Source organism: Bradysia coprophila, chromosome II (assembly GCF_014529535.1).
Source record: "Bradysia coprophila strain Holo2 chromosome II, BU_Bcop_v1, whole genome shotgun sequence".
NCBI classification, from domain to species: Eukaryota; Metazoa; Arthropoda; class Insecta; order Diptera; family Sciaridae; genus Bradysia; species Bradysia coprophila.
The window spans coordinates 1,363,298-1,378,263 of NC_050735.1; the positions used below are offsets into that span (position 1 = coordinate 1,363,298).

At 35.6% G+C, this 14,966-nt stretch overlaps 2 protein-coding genes across 5 annotated transcripts in view; one reads left to right on the forward strand and one right to left on the reverse strand.

Annotated features, from left to right (window-relative positions):
- The window catches only part of LOC119069233 (G-protein coupled receptor moody), a 71,515-nt gene extending 59,456 nt beyond the window's left edge, over positions 1-12,059 (reverse strand). For 2 of the 3 annotated variants that reach the window (XM_037173442.1, XM_037173314.1), the window contains exon 1: positions 11,035-12,059. The gene's annotated coding sequence lies outside the window, so the exon portion shown is untranslated. The remainder of the gene's footprint in view (positions 1-11,034) is intronic. The other variant, XM_037173382.1, reaches the window with a different exon arrangement.
- LOC119070731 lies at positions 1,614-8,541 on the forward strand. 2 transcript variants are annotated; one of them, XM_037175299.1, is made up of 4 exons: positions 1,614-1,898; positions 6,799-6,914; positions 7,021-8,360; positions 8,461-8,536. In XM_037175299.1, the coding sequence occupies exons 2-3, from the start codon at positions 6,812-6,814 to the stop codon at positions 8,355-8,357; spliced, it is 1,440 nt and encodes a 479-aa protein (XP_037031194.1). In that variant the 5' UTR covers positions 1,614-1,898; positions 6,799-6,811; the 3' UTR covers positions 8,358-8,360; positions 8,461-8,536. The 2 variants fall into 2 exon arrangements, with proteins under 2 accessions (XP_037031194.1, XP_037031124.1); XM_037175229.1 differs by having other exon boundaries at positions 7,021-8,541.
- Positions 12,060-14,966: the final 2,907 nt, after the last annotated feature.

Sequence of the window (14,966 nt, forward strand, 5' to 3'; positions counted from 1 at the left end):
TGTAAATGAAACTTACATGTTAGACTTTTCGATGATTTACAAGCTATGCGCGATCATTTACATGCACTGGCCGGAAATTTTTCGATGATTTTGTTTGCTTCTCACAAACCACGATATAAATTAGAATTTACACAGGCAAAACTATTTTTTGGTACACGTGCCATCGATACCGTTAAGAAAACACTAAAATCGCCACTGAATTTACAATTTTAAACAACAAAATCAAAAAAATTTCACTGAAACTGAGAATGACAACAATAAAGAAGTCAAATAAGTATCGCCGAAATGGCATCAGGCACGACCGATGCCTACTAAATGAAAATGAAATTTTAGTGCAAAATGTTTAGAAGTGGAAAGATCCGAAATGCTGCTTTTATGCAAAATTGTTTCGTAGTTTTCATCTTAGACAATGTAAATACAACGCACAGGATGCCTACACATTAAAGAACAGTACAGAAGAGCCTATGTGAATGTGTGCGAAATTAGGCGGTTCGCCTTCGGCTCACACGCCACAAACATCGCACACATGTATTAATTACTCATTTACATAGGCTCTGCTGTAATCTACTATTACATGAAAACCGTAATTTTCATATCTCATGTCAAGATAAAAATGAAAAGTCTCGTTTGCGTGTGTTAAATGACCTCAGTGTCGTCTCGGAAATTCAGACTCGGTTTGGGTTCGAGTTGATCCGAACCGGATTCCAACCCGAATCTAAACGAAAATTTCAGGCCCTACCCATTGTATACTTGATCTGAACCTGTAATTTTAGATTTCGGGTTCCACTCGAACCTAGCCTGAAATATACAGAATGGATCAGGTCGTGTTCGGGTAACCCGAAAGTCTTACACCGCAAATCATAAATTTAAAAAAAATCGGGTTAGCAGAGTCCGACCTAATCCATCCTGAAAATTTCCGATTCAGGTGTGGTTCGGGTCCAATCTTAACGTGAAAGTTCAGGTTCGGGTAAGATTCGGGGCGAACAAAATTCAGTTTCGAGTTGAACCCAAAATCGACATTTTCGTTCAGGTCAAGTTAAATTTCAGGTTCGTGTCGGAGTCAGGTTTGCTTTCCGGTCAGACTGATCTCGACCCGTAACGAGCATTACAAAATTCATACGAAAATGCTACTTTATGTGACTTGTCATGTGGGAATCTCAAGTCAAGAGATGCAAACTGACCAACGCAAATTATAGAATCCGAAGGTATAACTTCAGTCTGAATCTCGCTAACATAGCGGTGGTGCTACTGATGTATACCGTAAATGTGATTCAGATTCATTACAACCAACGACTGAATTCATTTAGTCATGACGTTTGCTGTGCAGCGTTAAGTGCAATTTACTGCAAGATTTCCTCCTCGGAGGTATAATTTGCATTTTTCTATGTGATCAAAACGGTTTCGATGAAACCTGGCATGGTCTACTTCCATTGACCTTTTATTTGTTGACGCAATGCCTGTTGTTTCAATCTATTTTTATTTGTTGACGCAATGCCTGTTGTTTCAATCTATACCATCTGAATAAATATAAATAATAACTGCGTCCCTTTCATATATCTATAAACGGAGGATGTATTTCGAAGTGTGGCAGTCTTAAAGTGTGTTCAGAAATAAGTGTAGTAGAATTAGTAGATCCAGACAGATTAACAGAAAATTTCTATATTCATTTTAACTGAGTGTTGCTCAGTTGCTCTCTCCGAATCTATTCCAAAGACACGATACGAAACTTGCAATGCTAAGGTTTTATTTCTAGATTCACTCGAACAACCAGTCAGTTCTGTTTAATTGTTTAAATTATACATTGTTATATAAATGGTAGCGCTCGCATCGATCGCTCATTAGTATATCGAAAACGTTTGGCTTGCATTGTGAATAAAACATCACCAACTGTGTGTAGTGTGAGTATGAATTCAAACGTTTTTGCCTCATCAAAGTGAATCTTTTCAATTGGCGAAAGACAACTTTTTATTAGAAACTCAGTGTAGAGTATAAATGCCTTTTTCGGACGACAAAGACGCTATGATTAATGACCGCACTTTAAGTAAACTGTCATCCAAACTGTATAACTCTTGGCAATTGTTACATTCACGTGCTTCCACATATATATTGGGGGGGGGGGGGGTTATTTATTTCGTCTTTGCGGATTTAAAATGACACCATGAACGGAAAATACTTTTTGAGTTACGAAAAAAACCGACACATAGATTCTATTGCATCCATGTGAACGATGTAAATTATTATCATGATGTCGTAAAATGGATGGAAACGAATAAAAAAGTGGTAAATTTGGCTTAGTTCCCTTGACTGAAAGTCAGGGTCTTACACCAGAAAATACCGAAATATGTGGGTGACAAAAAAGTTCACTATGATTGAAAATGTATGAAATGGTATGAAAAACGTTAAATGTGGGTGACAAAAAATCGTTGAAGGCACGATAACTTGAGTAATTCTCAAGCAATTTGGATGAATCTTTTTTTTAAATATGTGGAATTAAAATCTCGAGGCTAAGTTCGAAGATGGGCAATGTGGGACGAAGGATCTGGAAGCTATCCAGGAAAAACAGGATTTTACACTGTTGATTATAGCCTCAATCGAAAAAGATTACTTTGATGAAATTTGATTTGGTTGCGTAGTGTGTGTAAATCGTATAAGTATGTTCTCGATAGAGTTTATTTAATAAGTGGAAAGAACAATTCCATCAGTCGATGTCCAGCTTTGAACCGGTAAACATCTCCTGCTAGCCAATTATCAAATTTGATAGTCAATTATCAAATTTGATAGTCAACTATCAAGTTGATAGTCAACTATCAAGTTGATAGTCAACTATCAAGTTGATAGTCAACTATCAAGTTGATAGTCAACTATCAAGTTGATAGTCAACTATCAAGTTGATAGTCAACTATCAAGTTGATAGTCAACTATCAAGTTGATAGTCAACTATCAAGTTGATAGTCAACTATCAAGTTGATAGTCAACTATCAAGTTGATAGTCAACTATCAAGTTGATAGTCAACTATCAAGTTGATAGTCAACTATCAAGTTGATAGTCAACTATCAAGTTGATAGTCAACTATCAAGTTGATAGTCAACTATCAAGTTGATAGTCAACTATCAAGTTGATAGTCAACTATCAAGTTGATAGTCAACTATCAAATTTGATAGTTGACTATCAACTTGATAGTTGACTATCAACTTGATAGTTGACTATCAAATTTGATAGTCAACTATCAAATTTGATAGTTGACTATCAACTTGATAGTTGACTATCAAATTTGATAGTTGACTATCAACTTGATAGTTGACTATCAAATTTGATAGTTGACTATCAACTTGATAGTTGACTATCAAATTTGATAGTTGACTATCAACTTGATAGTTGACTATCAAATTTGATAGTTGACTATCAACTTGATAGTTGACTATCAAATTTGATAGTTGACTAACAACTTGATAGTTGACTATCAAATTTGATAGTTGACTAACAACTTGATAGTTGACTATCAAATTTGATAGTTGACTATCAGATTTGATAGTCAACTATCAAATTTGATAGTTGACTATCAACTTGATAGTTGACTATCAAATTTGATAGTTGATTAACAACTTGATAGTTGACTAACAAATTTAATGCGTCTACTACCAAAGAAAGATGTTTTTTTACTCAAGGTCTTACGGCAAAAATTTCATGAGCACACTATACTATGATTGCGGCCAGAGCGAAGCGAGGGCCGTAATTCTCACGAGTCGTAATAATTTTATGGGATATTATATTCGACCAATAGAAAAATTCAATTTTACCGATAAAAAATAATAAAATACCGATAGAAATGTGGTACATGTCGCTGGCACCTCTTCAAGAAATCAGTAAAAAGTAAAAAAAATTGTCTTTGCTTCACTCTTTGTCGATTTCCTAGCGAATTCATCCTTTTACAAAATGTAACGAGAAGGCGTTTTGTTCGTTCCAAGGGAATTCATCCTTTTACAAAATGTAACTTAAAGACGTTTTGTTCGTTCCTAGGGAAATTCATCCTTCTACGAAATGTAACTTAAAGACGTTTTGTCAATCGCTCACTTTTGTCGTTTTCTGAATCGACAAAAGTGAAGAAACGAAAAAAAAAATTAATTTATCGGTCGTTTATTACCATCCACATTTTATTCACGAGTGACGGTTTTGTAAAATACCGGGGGACTTCCTTTTTGTACAAAACTGTAAGAGAAGAACATCTATCGTTTTTTTTTTAAATTTTTACCAAAGTGAAAGAGTTGTCTCATCGTTCCACATTTGTAAAACTTCGCATCTACTCTGATTAAATTCGACAAAATGGCAATCAAACAGAATAATAGATAGCTCATACGAGTGGGAAGTTTGCGGCCAGAGCGAAGCGAGGGCCGTAAATCACACGAGTCGCATTTTATTTACGATTTGTGTGGTTGATTGAAAATCTTTCTGCAAATTTATAAGAAAAATCAGAACTCAAAGATCATTCGGTCTTCGAAGGTTTATTTGAAGAACTTTTTCTGTCAAATTTCGTTGTCATGTTTAGAGTAATCGATATATTAAATGTAGGCATTTTTATCAGTGATGCTTCGGAAGTTCAACAATGAAATTGGTCAAAAATATATTGAAAAAATTGTCAGTCAAGGGACCTGACCCGCCCAAAAGGTGGGACCTAGTTTAGTGGAGTTTGACAAATAAATTTCGGAAAACATGTTCTGTTGTGATGTGCTAGTGGACATGGGGGAATATACCTTTTCGAAACTTTTCTGTTTAATGATGAAAAACTGGTCAAATGAAGATTATGTGCAAAAGTGATGAATTGGCATTGGTGAGAAAATTCGGTTTTTTATTTGACGAACAAACTGTCCATGTAAAACAAGGTAGTTTTGAATTCGGGGAATACGCTAACGATAACAGTTAAATTGATTTTTAACGAATGATCTGGAATTAACAATCTTCGAGTCATTCGAAAATCTATTAATTTACAATTCAGGTTTCGTAGACAATTATGAATTTCCAATTAAATTAAAATATTGAATTCTCAATTTTAGTCAGTTTAAAAACAAATATTTGAACAGTGTATGAACAGTGTATGGACTTGGACAGCTACAACATCTGTTATCAACAGCAGTGACAAAATTCCTGATGAACTCCGTGTAATGTATTCTCATAAATAGCAAAATTAATGTTGAATCCATTGAAGTAAAAGATTTACCACTCGTCAAAATAAACTAATTAGATCAAGTGAAGTAACAGATTCAATAAAATATACGTTTACCGTCTATGACAAAAAAAAAACGAATGGTGGCAGGTATACAGACTCTGTACAAACAACATACACTGTATGGGAAAACAGTGATACCCCGCATATATATCGTCTAAGTTTCAAACAACAACTTCTGTAGTATAATGATGTATGTACGAGTTTGAACCAGGCAACAACTAGAAATAGTTGAAATATTTCTGTCTCGTAGTCCAGTGAGGACTCACAAATGTGAGTTTGGACGATTCCCTAAGGACATTTTGCATTTTTATATGAAAAAGGCCTTCTTTGAGTTTTACGAGCCTTTTCCGAAGTGCCTTTTGGTAGCCAGTCCGGCACTTAGGTTGGCCTTCATAAAAGTTTGGAAAAAATCTGAAAATTCGTGCTAAAGACCATTCTGTCGAAACTTGAGGTCCTACAGAAAACACATGTAAAGAAGAATCATTCCCTGGTTCATAATAAACCACTTGCTACTTGGTCGCTCGCTATATGCAAAGGTCCATTTGCGTGTTTTGCGATGTTAAGTGAAAATATTAACTCAGCCACTGTTTCTCCATAGAGTGTGTATAAAGGCAGAGTTACTGATATTACACTGCCACTATTTCAGTCGTTCCAGGAGTTTAAAATACAGCCACCTTAGACTTGAGTCATTCGACAATCAGAAGAATTATGACCGAAATTACGACGGCTTAGCTAATTTCAATAGACTTTTTCTACTGGCTGCTGACAACCCGACGTATTTCAAAGCATTCTAATTTTAGTATGTTACGTGATATTAAATATTTAAATATTAACAAACATTTACAAGCAGTGACGTAACACATTTTACATGTTTGTGGACGGCAAGTGCATTTTCCCTGTCACAAACAGTGATGTAAAGTGCACTTTACCGTGCATAAGCATGTGATAGTATTTTACGTGTTACGGCATGTTTCATTTTCATTTACATTGCCTTATCACGTAAAGCATTGTATTTACGAGGTTCCAAGTTGTTATTTGACAAGTGGGGAATACAGCCCACTTATCAAATACACAACTTGGAACCTCGGAAGTAATATACTATTACATGACTAGGGATGAAAAGTAGAGTTTTTGTGTGAATTTTGTTGATCCGAGGCGAAGCCGAGGTCAATGAACACACGAAAACGAGACTTTTCATTTTTACCCCGAGTTATGTAATGGATTTTACATGCTGAAGGCGTCGAAAGAAGTGCTTAAAACATGAAAAGTTCGGTTTTCGACGCATGTGGCATGTAAATAGTTTAAACGACTGAAGATCTATTTTGATTAGATGGGAACCCGCTAGATAAGCTAATAATTCTGAGCAATTCTCATTACAACCCCAACAAAATCAGTTTTCTGCATTTGTGCGCGTGATATAACTTTCGATTGTAGCTGTATATATAGTCATCGTGATATTTACTACGAACAACCAGCACGATTTATGGTAAATGATTCACGTTGCCAATTTATGACACGATGGATATAACCTTTACGTCCGAAAATTTAATTGCTTTAAAACGACTTTTCTTTATAGATCCGTTTGCAATATGTTAAGTGGATTAAATTGTCACGCGATTGGATTGGTGATTTCATTCAGCTTAATCAAAGGAATTTATTCGCATCCATCTACCACCAGTCATACGAATTCCGGTTTGTTAATTTTTCAATTATTTTTTGGTGTTAGTGCGGCTTTTCCGGAAATGAAGATAAGGTATCGGTGTGCGATCACTTATTAATTATAAACATCCATTCATAGCCTTGCAATCATATCCATCTGTATTGTATGTTTGGACTGGTCAGGACGCTGCTGTAAAGAATGCCAGTGACTTTGTTGCTGTAATTGATTTTAACGAAAAGTCTTTGACCTATGGATCCATTCTTCGAGTAATCCGTCTCGTTTCTGACCCTGCAAGGGGAATTGGTCAAGCAAGTAATGAACCACATCATTCCAGCATCTCGTCCAATGGCAAGTATTACATAACTGGAGGTTTGCTTAGCTTTCTATCGAAACAGAAGGAAATTTTTGTGTGGAAAATTCCTCGTGATAAAAAGGATGGTCCGATTTTTAAATGTGCCATTAATGCGCCTGGTGCGTGCACAGACGAATTTCATCCGATTGGTGATTCTAAGTTTCTAGTTAGCATGATGTGCAATGAAAGTGGAGATAGTCCAGGTGATATGGCAATTATCGATGGAGACACTTGCACGGCTAGGTCTATGTTAAAGAATGTGTCGACACTAAAAAACTTTAATCCGCACGGCTTTGATCGACTAAATAATGGTTCGATTTTGGTCGCGGATTACGTTGCTCCCATTACTTTGACCAATACGAATCCTTCGCAAATCGTATTTCAAAGTACTTGTCGACACTTCTTTCCCGACGGAAGTCTCAAGCAAACATTTAAATTTGAGTATCCAACTCAGCCCGGAAAGACAACTGGACTGGGACATGGCATCGGATTCATGGAATTGAAAACCATTCCGAAAGATAAATTTTCCCGTGGATTTGCCTGTGGCACTAACACCAATACATTATACCTTTTCGGGCCGGGCATGCCAGAACCTTTGGCTGTTTATGACGTGTCTGAAGTAAATGGATATATTAAACGTCCCAGTGCTGGAATCGTATCAATTTTTCCGGATGGTAAGCGCATGATCATGACATTCCAAATGAGATTTGTCATATTGGTGGACATCACCCAACCAGAGCGACCAAAATTTCTGCGAACGTTCGACTTTTGTACGGACAAATCAATTTCCAAAATGCCGATTCGCGTTCCCGGAACCAACGTCACCACCACGTTTCCCGAATTTTGTGCAAAGAACCACAACAACACGGGCACACATGTTGTAATACGACCGAATGGCGAGAATCGTTTCATTGTGTTTAATTATTTTCTAAAATTTGGTCTAGCCCAATTCGCAGGCACACGATCGGTACATGCATTTAAGCTGAACAAAGATCTGACGGACTTTACCTATGACCAGCGATTCAATCCGAATTGTGAATTCCATCAAATCTGTTATGACCATCGTCAGACGTTCGATTCGCTTCAAGGATATCCTCACCATGCTCAGTATTTGAGATTATGAAAGGTAATCTAATTGTAAAAGGATGCTGCAAGAATTGGCAAGAATAGATGAACGGCTCCAGCATTTATTCCGGCAATCCATATTCAAATGAAATTTTTTTCAGTCAATTTCCACCTTCATCTCGCTAGGAGACCTGCATGATATCCGCAAAATATGAATTCAATCCAACCAAAATAAAGAAATATTTTCGTAAAAATCAAACTCTTTTCTTCTAGTACGAGCGTAGCTCGTTAAGATCGGAGATGTCCAATTTTCCAGTACACGTACAGTCCATTTATGAGTATTTATGATTTGTAGCACTATTCGTCAAGTAGGTCGCTACAAATTATTAGACGACTTTTTATAAAACAAAAAGGACACCACCGAGACTCCTATGGGATAAATTTATCTAATGGGCGGAATGCGAGAAATATGATCTCTGATTATAATATGAGACTATATAAGGCAAACTATCACAAAGGGCATCATCCGATGATAAATTACATTTCATTCAACGATAAACTAGCCGCACCACACCTACCACACTGAACTGAAACAATAATTCTGATACTATGTGATGCATTCAATGCTCTATTTCCCTCGTTAAATGAATTAACTGTAGTTGCTCCAACTTCAGTACTATCTTTTATAGAAAAAGGATAAGTTCCACTGTAAATAATGACTTTTTCTCAAGCCAAAAAACAATAAATTTTATTGATAAATTGCTGGAATGGAAGGAAGCATAAGTCAGGAATGATTTTTCTAACTGCATATTTAAAAGCACCGTTGAATGTTTCGCGTGCGCTTTAAATTGTTTAAAATGAAATTTAATAAAAACACAACATCATAATGCATTTTCATTTCCATCATCTTTATACCGTAAAATATCACGTTCGGTGGAGAGACGTTTAAAAAAAATTACCGAATTTTCACAGTAAAACATTGTGCAGGCACAAATTGACTTCATTTTAATAGTGATGTTGATGTTGTACCAAATTTGAAACTAAAATTAGAACTGATACAACCCCGTCATGCCGTCATAGTCAATATTTTACGTATAAAGGAAGTGTTGAAGTACAGGTCAGTCATATCTTTACTGTACATCGCATCAAGAGACTCATTTTTTGTCTGTCACCTTAAAGTGAACGTCTGTCACTATATTTCGCGAAAACATTTTAATAAATCTGTGCTTAGGCTCGATATTTTGATAATTATTAAATTATCGATAACGATATGATTAATCGATTATCGATAATTTCTTTCGATTGATATTATCGATTATTTTGAACGTCTCCCATCCCTATCTGTGCTTGCTCAAGAACACTTTTTTAAGTTTTAATTAGTCTACTGGCACAAGTTTATACTCGCTTCGCTCGTTTGATAATATCACAAAAACTCCCACTAGTTTAAGAATATGGCGACTTCGTCGCTTATTTCCACGGCGTTTAGAAAAAACATTGTTCCTAACTTATGCTAAAAGACTTTTTTAGTGAATTCAATTCCAGCACTCGCCTCCGGCTCGAGCTGGAAATCTCTCAGGCGATAAGAAAATAAATATTTCAAAATTCACAGCAGAGAAAACAGTAACTTTCTTTCCTCCGCTGAAACTTCGGAAGCCGTTGTTGTGAAAAATGTTGTGTTTACTTCGGGAAAAAGTTGGAATTTGTATTTTCTCTGGTGACCCTCGAAATGCAATTTCCAACTTTTTTCCTTCGTTGAACAAATAACTATGTCATATGCTTATAGGAAGGTTAGCTCTCTCTCTCTCTCTCTCTCTTGATGGGTTTAAACTGATGAAGTAGGAAATTTCTATCAAACATTCAGGAACCGTTCAAGCAATGCCAGTAACAGATTGCAGTGTCACGCCGGATTATAAAAGGCAATTTAGGTGGCTAGTCAAAATTTGAATATCAAATTACCTTAACCAGCAGGAACTATGGGGAAACGTTTTTCCTTATTTACCAATATTTCCTAAATTTTCCCGCTTTTCCTCAAAATTTTTCCTATTTTTACAAAAAATAGTTCCTGTTAATAAGACAACATGGAGGCAATTGAACATTAAGTTTATCAATGGGGGACAAATAATGAAAATTGTACTTTTTGTGTGAAATTAACCGATCCGCGGCGAAGCCGGGGTCAGTAAACATACATGAAATTATTTTCATCATTTGGTCCAATTGGATGGTAAGACAGTTTAATCACAAAATTGAGGTGAAGTTTCGCTCTACCTCACGTTTTCCAGTAAAAACCAATACTACAAAACGGAAAAGATAATTCCATGCCACATTCCTTACGACCACAAAATAATGAAAATAAAACCAAAAATAATTGTAATGCCAAAACACCAGATTCTAGTGTCAGACTAAATATTCAACCGATCCAAACATATATATACAAATGAAAAGATAAAATTCCATGCTAAGAAACAGAATAAGTATAAATTGTGTGTGTGTATAATACTCAAGATTTTTTCAAGAGTTTCAGTTGAAACAAGTTTGAATTCGTCATATCACAAAGAAGAGATATCGAATAAAATGCAGATAAATAAGCCGTATAGTATTTGTTTACAGTAAAAAGGTAAATTGTAGGAACATTATCAGTATAACGTTTGTGTGTTATCTTAATGAATAGACGTGCCGAGTATTTTAAATTACAAATTTTAGCAAGAACGAATAAAAGTATAGACCGTACGACTTACTCATTTCTTTATTGTGAATGATTCATGTGTTCATATACCGCAACCAGGCCGGAATGCTTAAAACACCGATCGTTTTTTAAAAGTTTTATTAAAAAAATTTATTTATTTTTTTGCGGATAAAGAGAACTTGCATCGAAATTATATTTTAATAAACACGTTTTGATGCTAAGTGAATTCTTACTAAATGTTCACCAATTTCCAAACAATTTACTGCCCGCAATAAATCTGTTTAATTCCACTATAAACAAATTTTTTGCTTTTTTTCTTCAATTTAATTTTTTCGTTTTTTTACTTCACTGCCGGAGAATATTCTCGCTCTCTCTCTGTGTGTGAATGGAAAATAGGTGATTTATTCACAAACAAAATAACATGCAAGCATTCTACCAGTTACACAGTCAAACAGAATTTTCATCGACCGACCCACACGATTGAATTTTCTTTTCTTTTTTTTACAAAAAATTGTTTTGTTTGTTTTGCCATTAAAACCACACAATTTTTTCTATTTGAACTCATGCAACGACCAGTTATATTGCACATTGGTTCTGTTATTTACCTCAATGCATATTGTTGCTTCTGTACGACAACGTTACTTTAGTCCCGGAAAATCAACCATATAAACAACGAAGAAAAATGGGAAACGAAACGAAAATTATGTCCACAAATTTAATAATATTAAGTTACTCCATCCGACGTCAACACACAGTTTCTACGCTAACATATAAGTCGTCGTCTTTTCACATTTAACATGCACACGATATGCTGTTATGGAGTGAAGAAACACCCGCCGTATCATCAATTACTTTATTTTAAATCGGAGGTGAAACACACACAAGTTTTTCTCTTTTTTTCTTCTTTTATTTATGAAAAACACGGATTACGATGTTTTAGCGACATGAACAGCGGAACACGTTGTGTGTGTACATGTTTTCACGCCGGAAAATCAAATGCAACTGTTGGAAAATTCAGTTGGATCGTCGGACGTAAGTGTTATATTGAAATTTCTTGAAATTATATACATGCGAGACTTGGTGTGCTTTCGACGAATTCTAGTTGATTCAGTTTCGAAATGGTTCAAGTAAGATTGATAAGGAACAGAAAGAGAATTTTGAATGTTTGTTGCTATGGTTTTTTTACGGAGAGAGTATTGTGTTGTAAACAAAATGCGTGAAAGAATGAAATGGGAATATTATTATTGTCGAGGCATGTGTGTTTATGCGTTGAACCTATTTCTGAACGTATATAAAAACGAAATTGATGAGTAAATTTAGTTCAATGGGAGAAAGCAGCTTAGTGAAACGACAACGTCGATGCATTTTTCTTTTGGTTCCGTTTTATTTTTATGATGACAGAATGTTACAAATAAATTTTAATTTTCACGAAAGAAATGTCGTTTACGAGCAATGGAAGAACATTTTGTATTTTACTCGTTTTCGTCCTACAAACAGAGATGATAAGGTTGAGTAGTAAACATTTCCTACTCAACTCATCTTTCTCTCTCCCACTGTGTCTTGATATAAAACGTGTGTAATTTTGGGAAAGATAAAGCAGAGAAAGTCTTACCGATTATGCGAAATGAGGACAGTTGAAATCAAAAAGAGCCAGAGATCGAGGCATAGCTTGTATAGTTTGAGCTCGTACGACGATCCAGTAACTAAACTGATTCATTTTACAGGAAGAGTCTAAAGTTCATCTGGAATGAATGGATGTGGGGAGCTAGGCATTTGTTCGAATGTACTGAAGCGTTGGTTAGAAGAGAGGAGAATGATGGTTTTTTACTCTTACAACATCACTAGCGAATGGAGGGACAGGGCTCAGCAGAATAAAGGTAAATGCAAATAATGAGTAAATAATAGGCGAACAATGGGCGAATGGTCTAACGGTGGAACACGATTTTTTATTGTTGTTTCCCCTCGCCCCAGCATGTAAAATCCATTACATAACTCGGGATAAAAATGAAAAGTCTAGTTTTCGTGTGAAATTTGTTGCTCCGAGACGTAGCCAAATACACGTTTCATCTTCCCATCCCTACTTTTGTAGTGGATAAAAAAGCATTTATCAATCGGTAGCATTCACGGTATCAAATCCGATTTATCGATAGACAAAAACGTAGAACTACTACCATTCAATTTCCCGGTAGCCGAAACTTTTTAACACAAATTTCCCGGTATGCTGGATACAGCGGATACACAATTCTTGCAACCCCGTACGTCGGAGCAATGAAAGTCTAGAACAGATGGCGAATTCATTTTATGTCAAAATAATATGAAAATGAGTGCGTTTAAGTACGAAAATCAAATTTTTATGTCCTCCGGGCGGACAATAGACCATACCTGTTTTACACTTTCATTGCGTCGGAGTCTATTTCAGTTCACACATCGGCACAAAATACTGTTAAAAGATAGTTAAGTTGTTAAAAAAATCGTTCACACCAACCAGTGTGGATGTGGAGTGTTGAAATCCTAAACTCGTCAGACGGCTGGTGCACTAGCTTCTGGTGACTAGAGAGATTTTCAATTTACGATTTCACAAATAATATTCATACCCTAATCATCGTCGTACAATACCGTCCAATCAGACAGAATTGAATGTCCCGTTCACAGCTGTGTGTAATTGTGCAATATTGTATTCATTAGGTTATGTAACAAAGTACGAGTCAAATTCTAAATATGAATTAATTCAGTCCGGTATATAATTGTACGAAATCATCAGCGGATGCTATAGAGATTTTATTATATTTGCACGCCAATTTCGGTCGTACCGGTGGTTATACGTATTCATGTCATTGTCATTATATTCGATCCACTAAACACGTCATTATCAGTCGGATTTTGAATGGAAAAGCCACATTTAATGTGATTTGATTAAATTATTTAATTTAAAATCAAATTATAGCACTTTTCGTTATCAATATGAATATTGTGATTAATTTTGTAAATTCGGAATTCGAAAGACTTTATTGACCGGTTAATTTTTCACGTCTGAATAGATCCGGAAAAATCTCGAAATTTAAATAATATCAATTTACAGAACATAGGGGAGGAGGAGTATGATGTGGAAATGGAAATGCGAAGAAGTTCTATGCATCTTATCATTTTAACATCGACTGAATAAATTCAATTCATGAAATTAGCAAATTAAAGTTTCCAAACTCGATTTTCATTTTGCAGGATCAAGGAAAATGTTTCGCGAAGCTTAATGCCACTATCTCACTTTCAATAGTGTTGTATATTACTGGGTGTGATGTGACTACCGATAATAACCACATTGTTTGAAAAGCAAAACATATTTCGTTAGCCGAATGGTTAGTAGTGTTAATTTGGTTTCGGTGAACCTCTGCACGGCAGAGTAAAATAAACCAGGCAGTAGCGGTTCATTTTTGAACGTCAAATAATTGACAATGAAAATGAACACTTATTGATAATTCAGGCCACTAGTGCCCTAGTCAAATGAAGCGCTCCTGCCTGGTTTATTTTACTCTGTCGTGACTTTGTATGAAAACATTCACTTTTCGCAGCGCCGTTGCGGAAATATCTTTTCCCTTATACAGATTGAATCGTAATAAATCTGGTGCTTCCTCACTACTCTTGTGTACCATCACAATTATTAGAATGCATGTTTCATAATATACGTCACCGTACACCTTTGTGCATATTCAATGACTACAGAAAACAATCAATCAATTGACAAACAATAAAAACACCCATCGTCAACAAGACCTAGTTGACTGGAAAAATAATTGTTTTATTGCACACACAAATACTTACACAAGTGGAACACTTATAGCTTATAAGTTCGACCTGTTGAATTAGCCATCCAGAGTATACCGAAATAACCTGTCACAGACGGCCAGCATATGAACAGATTTACTATAGATCATCTTCGAGATAAACAGCCTCGATGAAGCGGGTAACAGTGGCAGAGTCGTTTTGTCG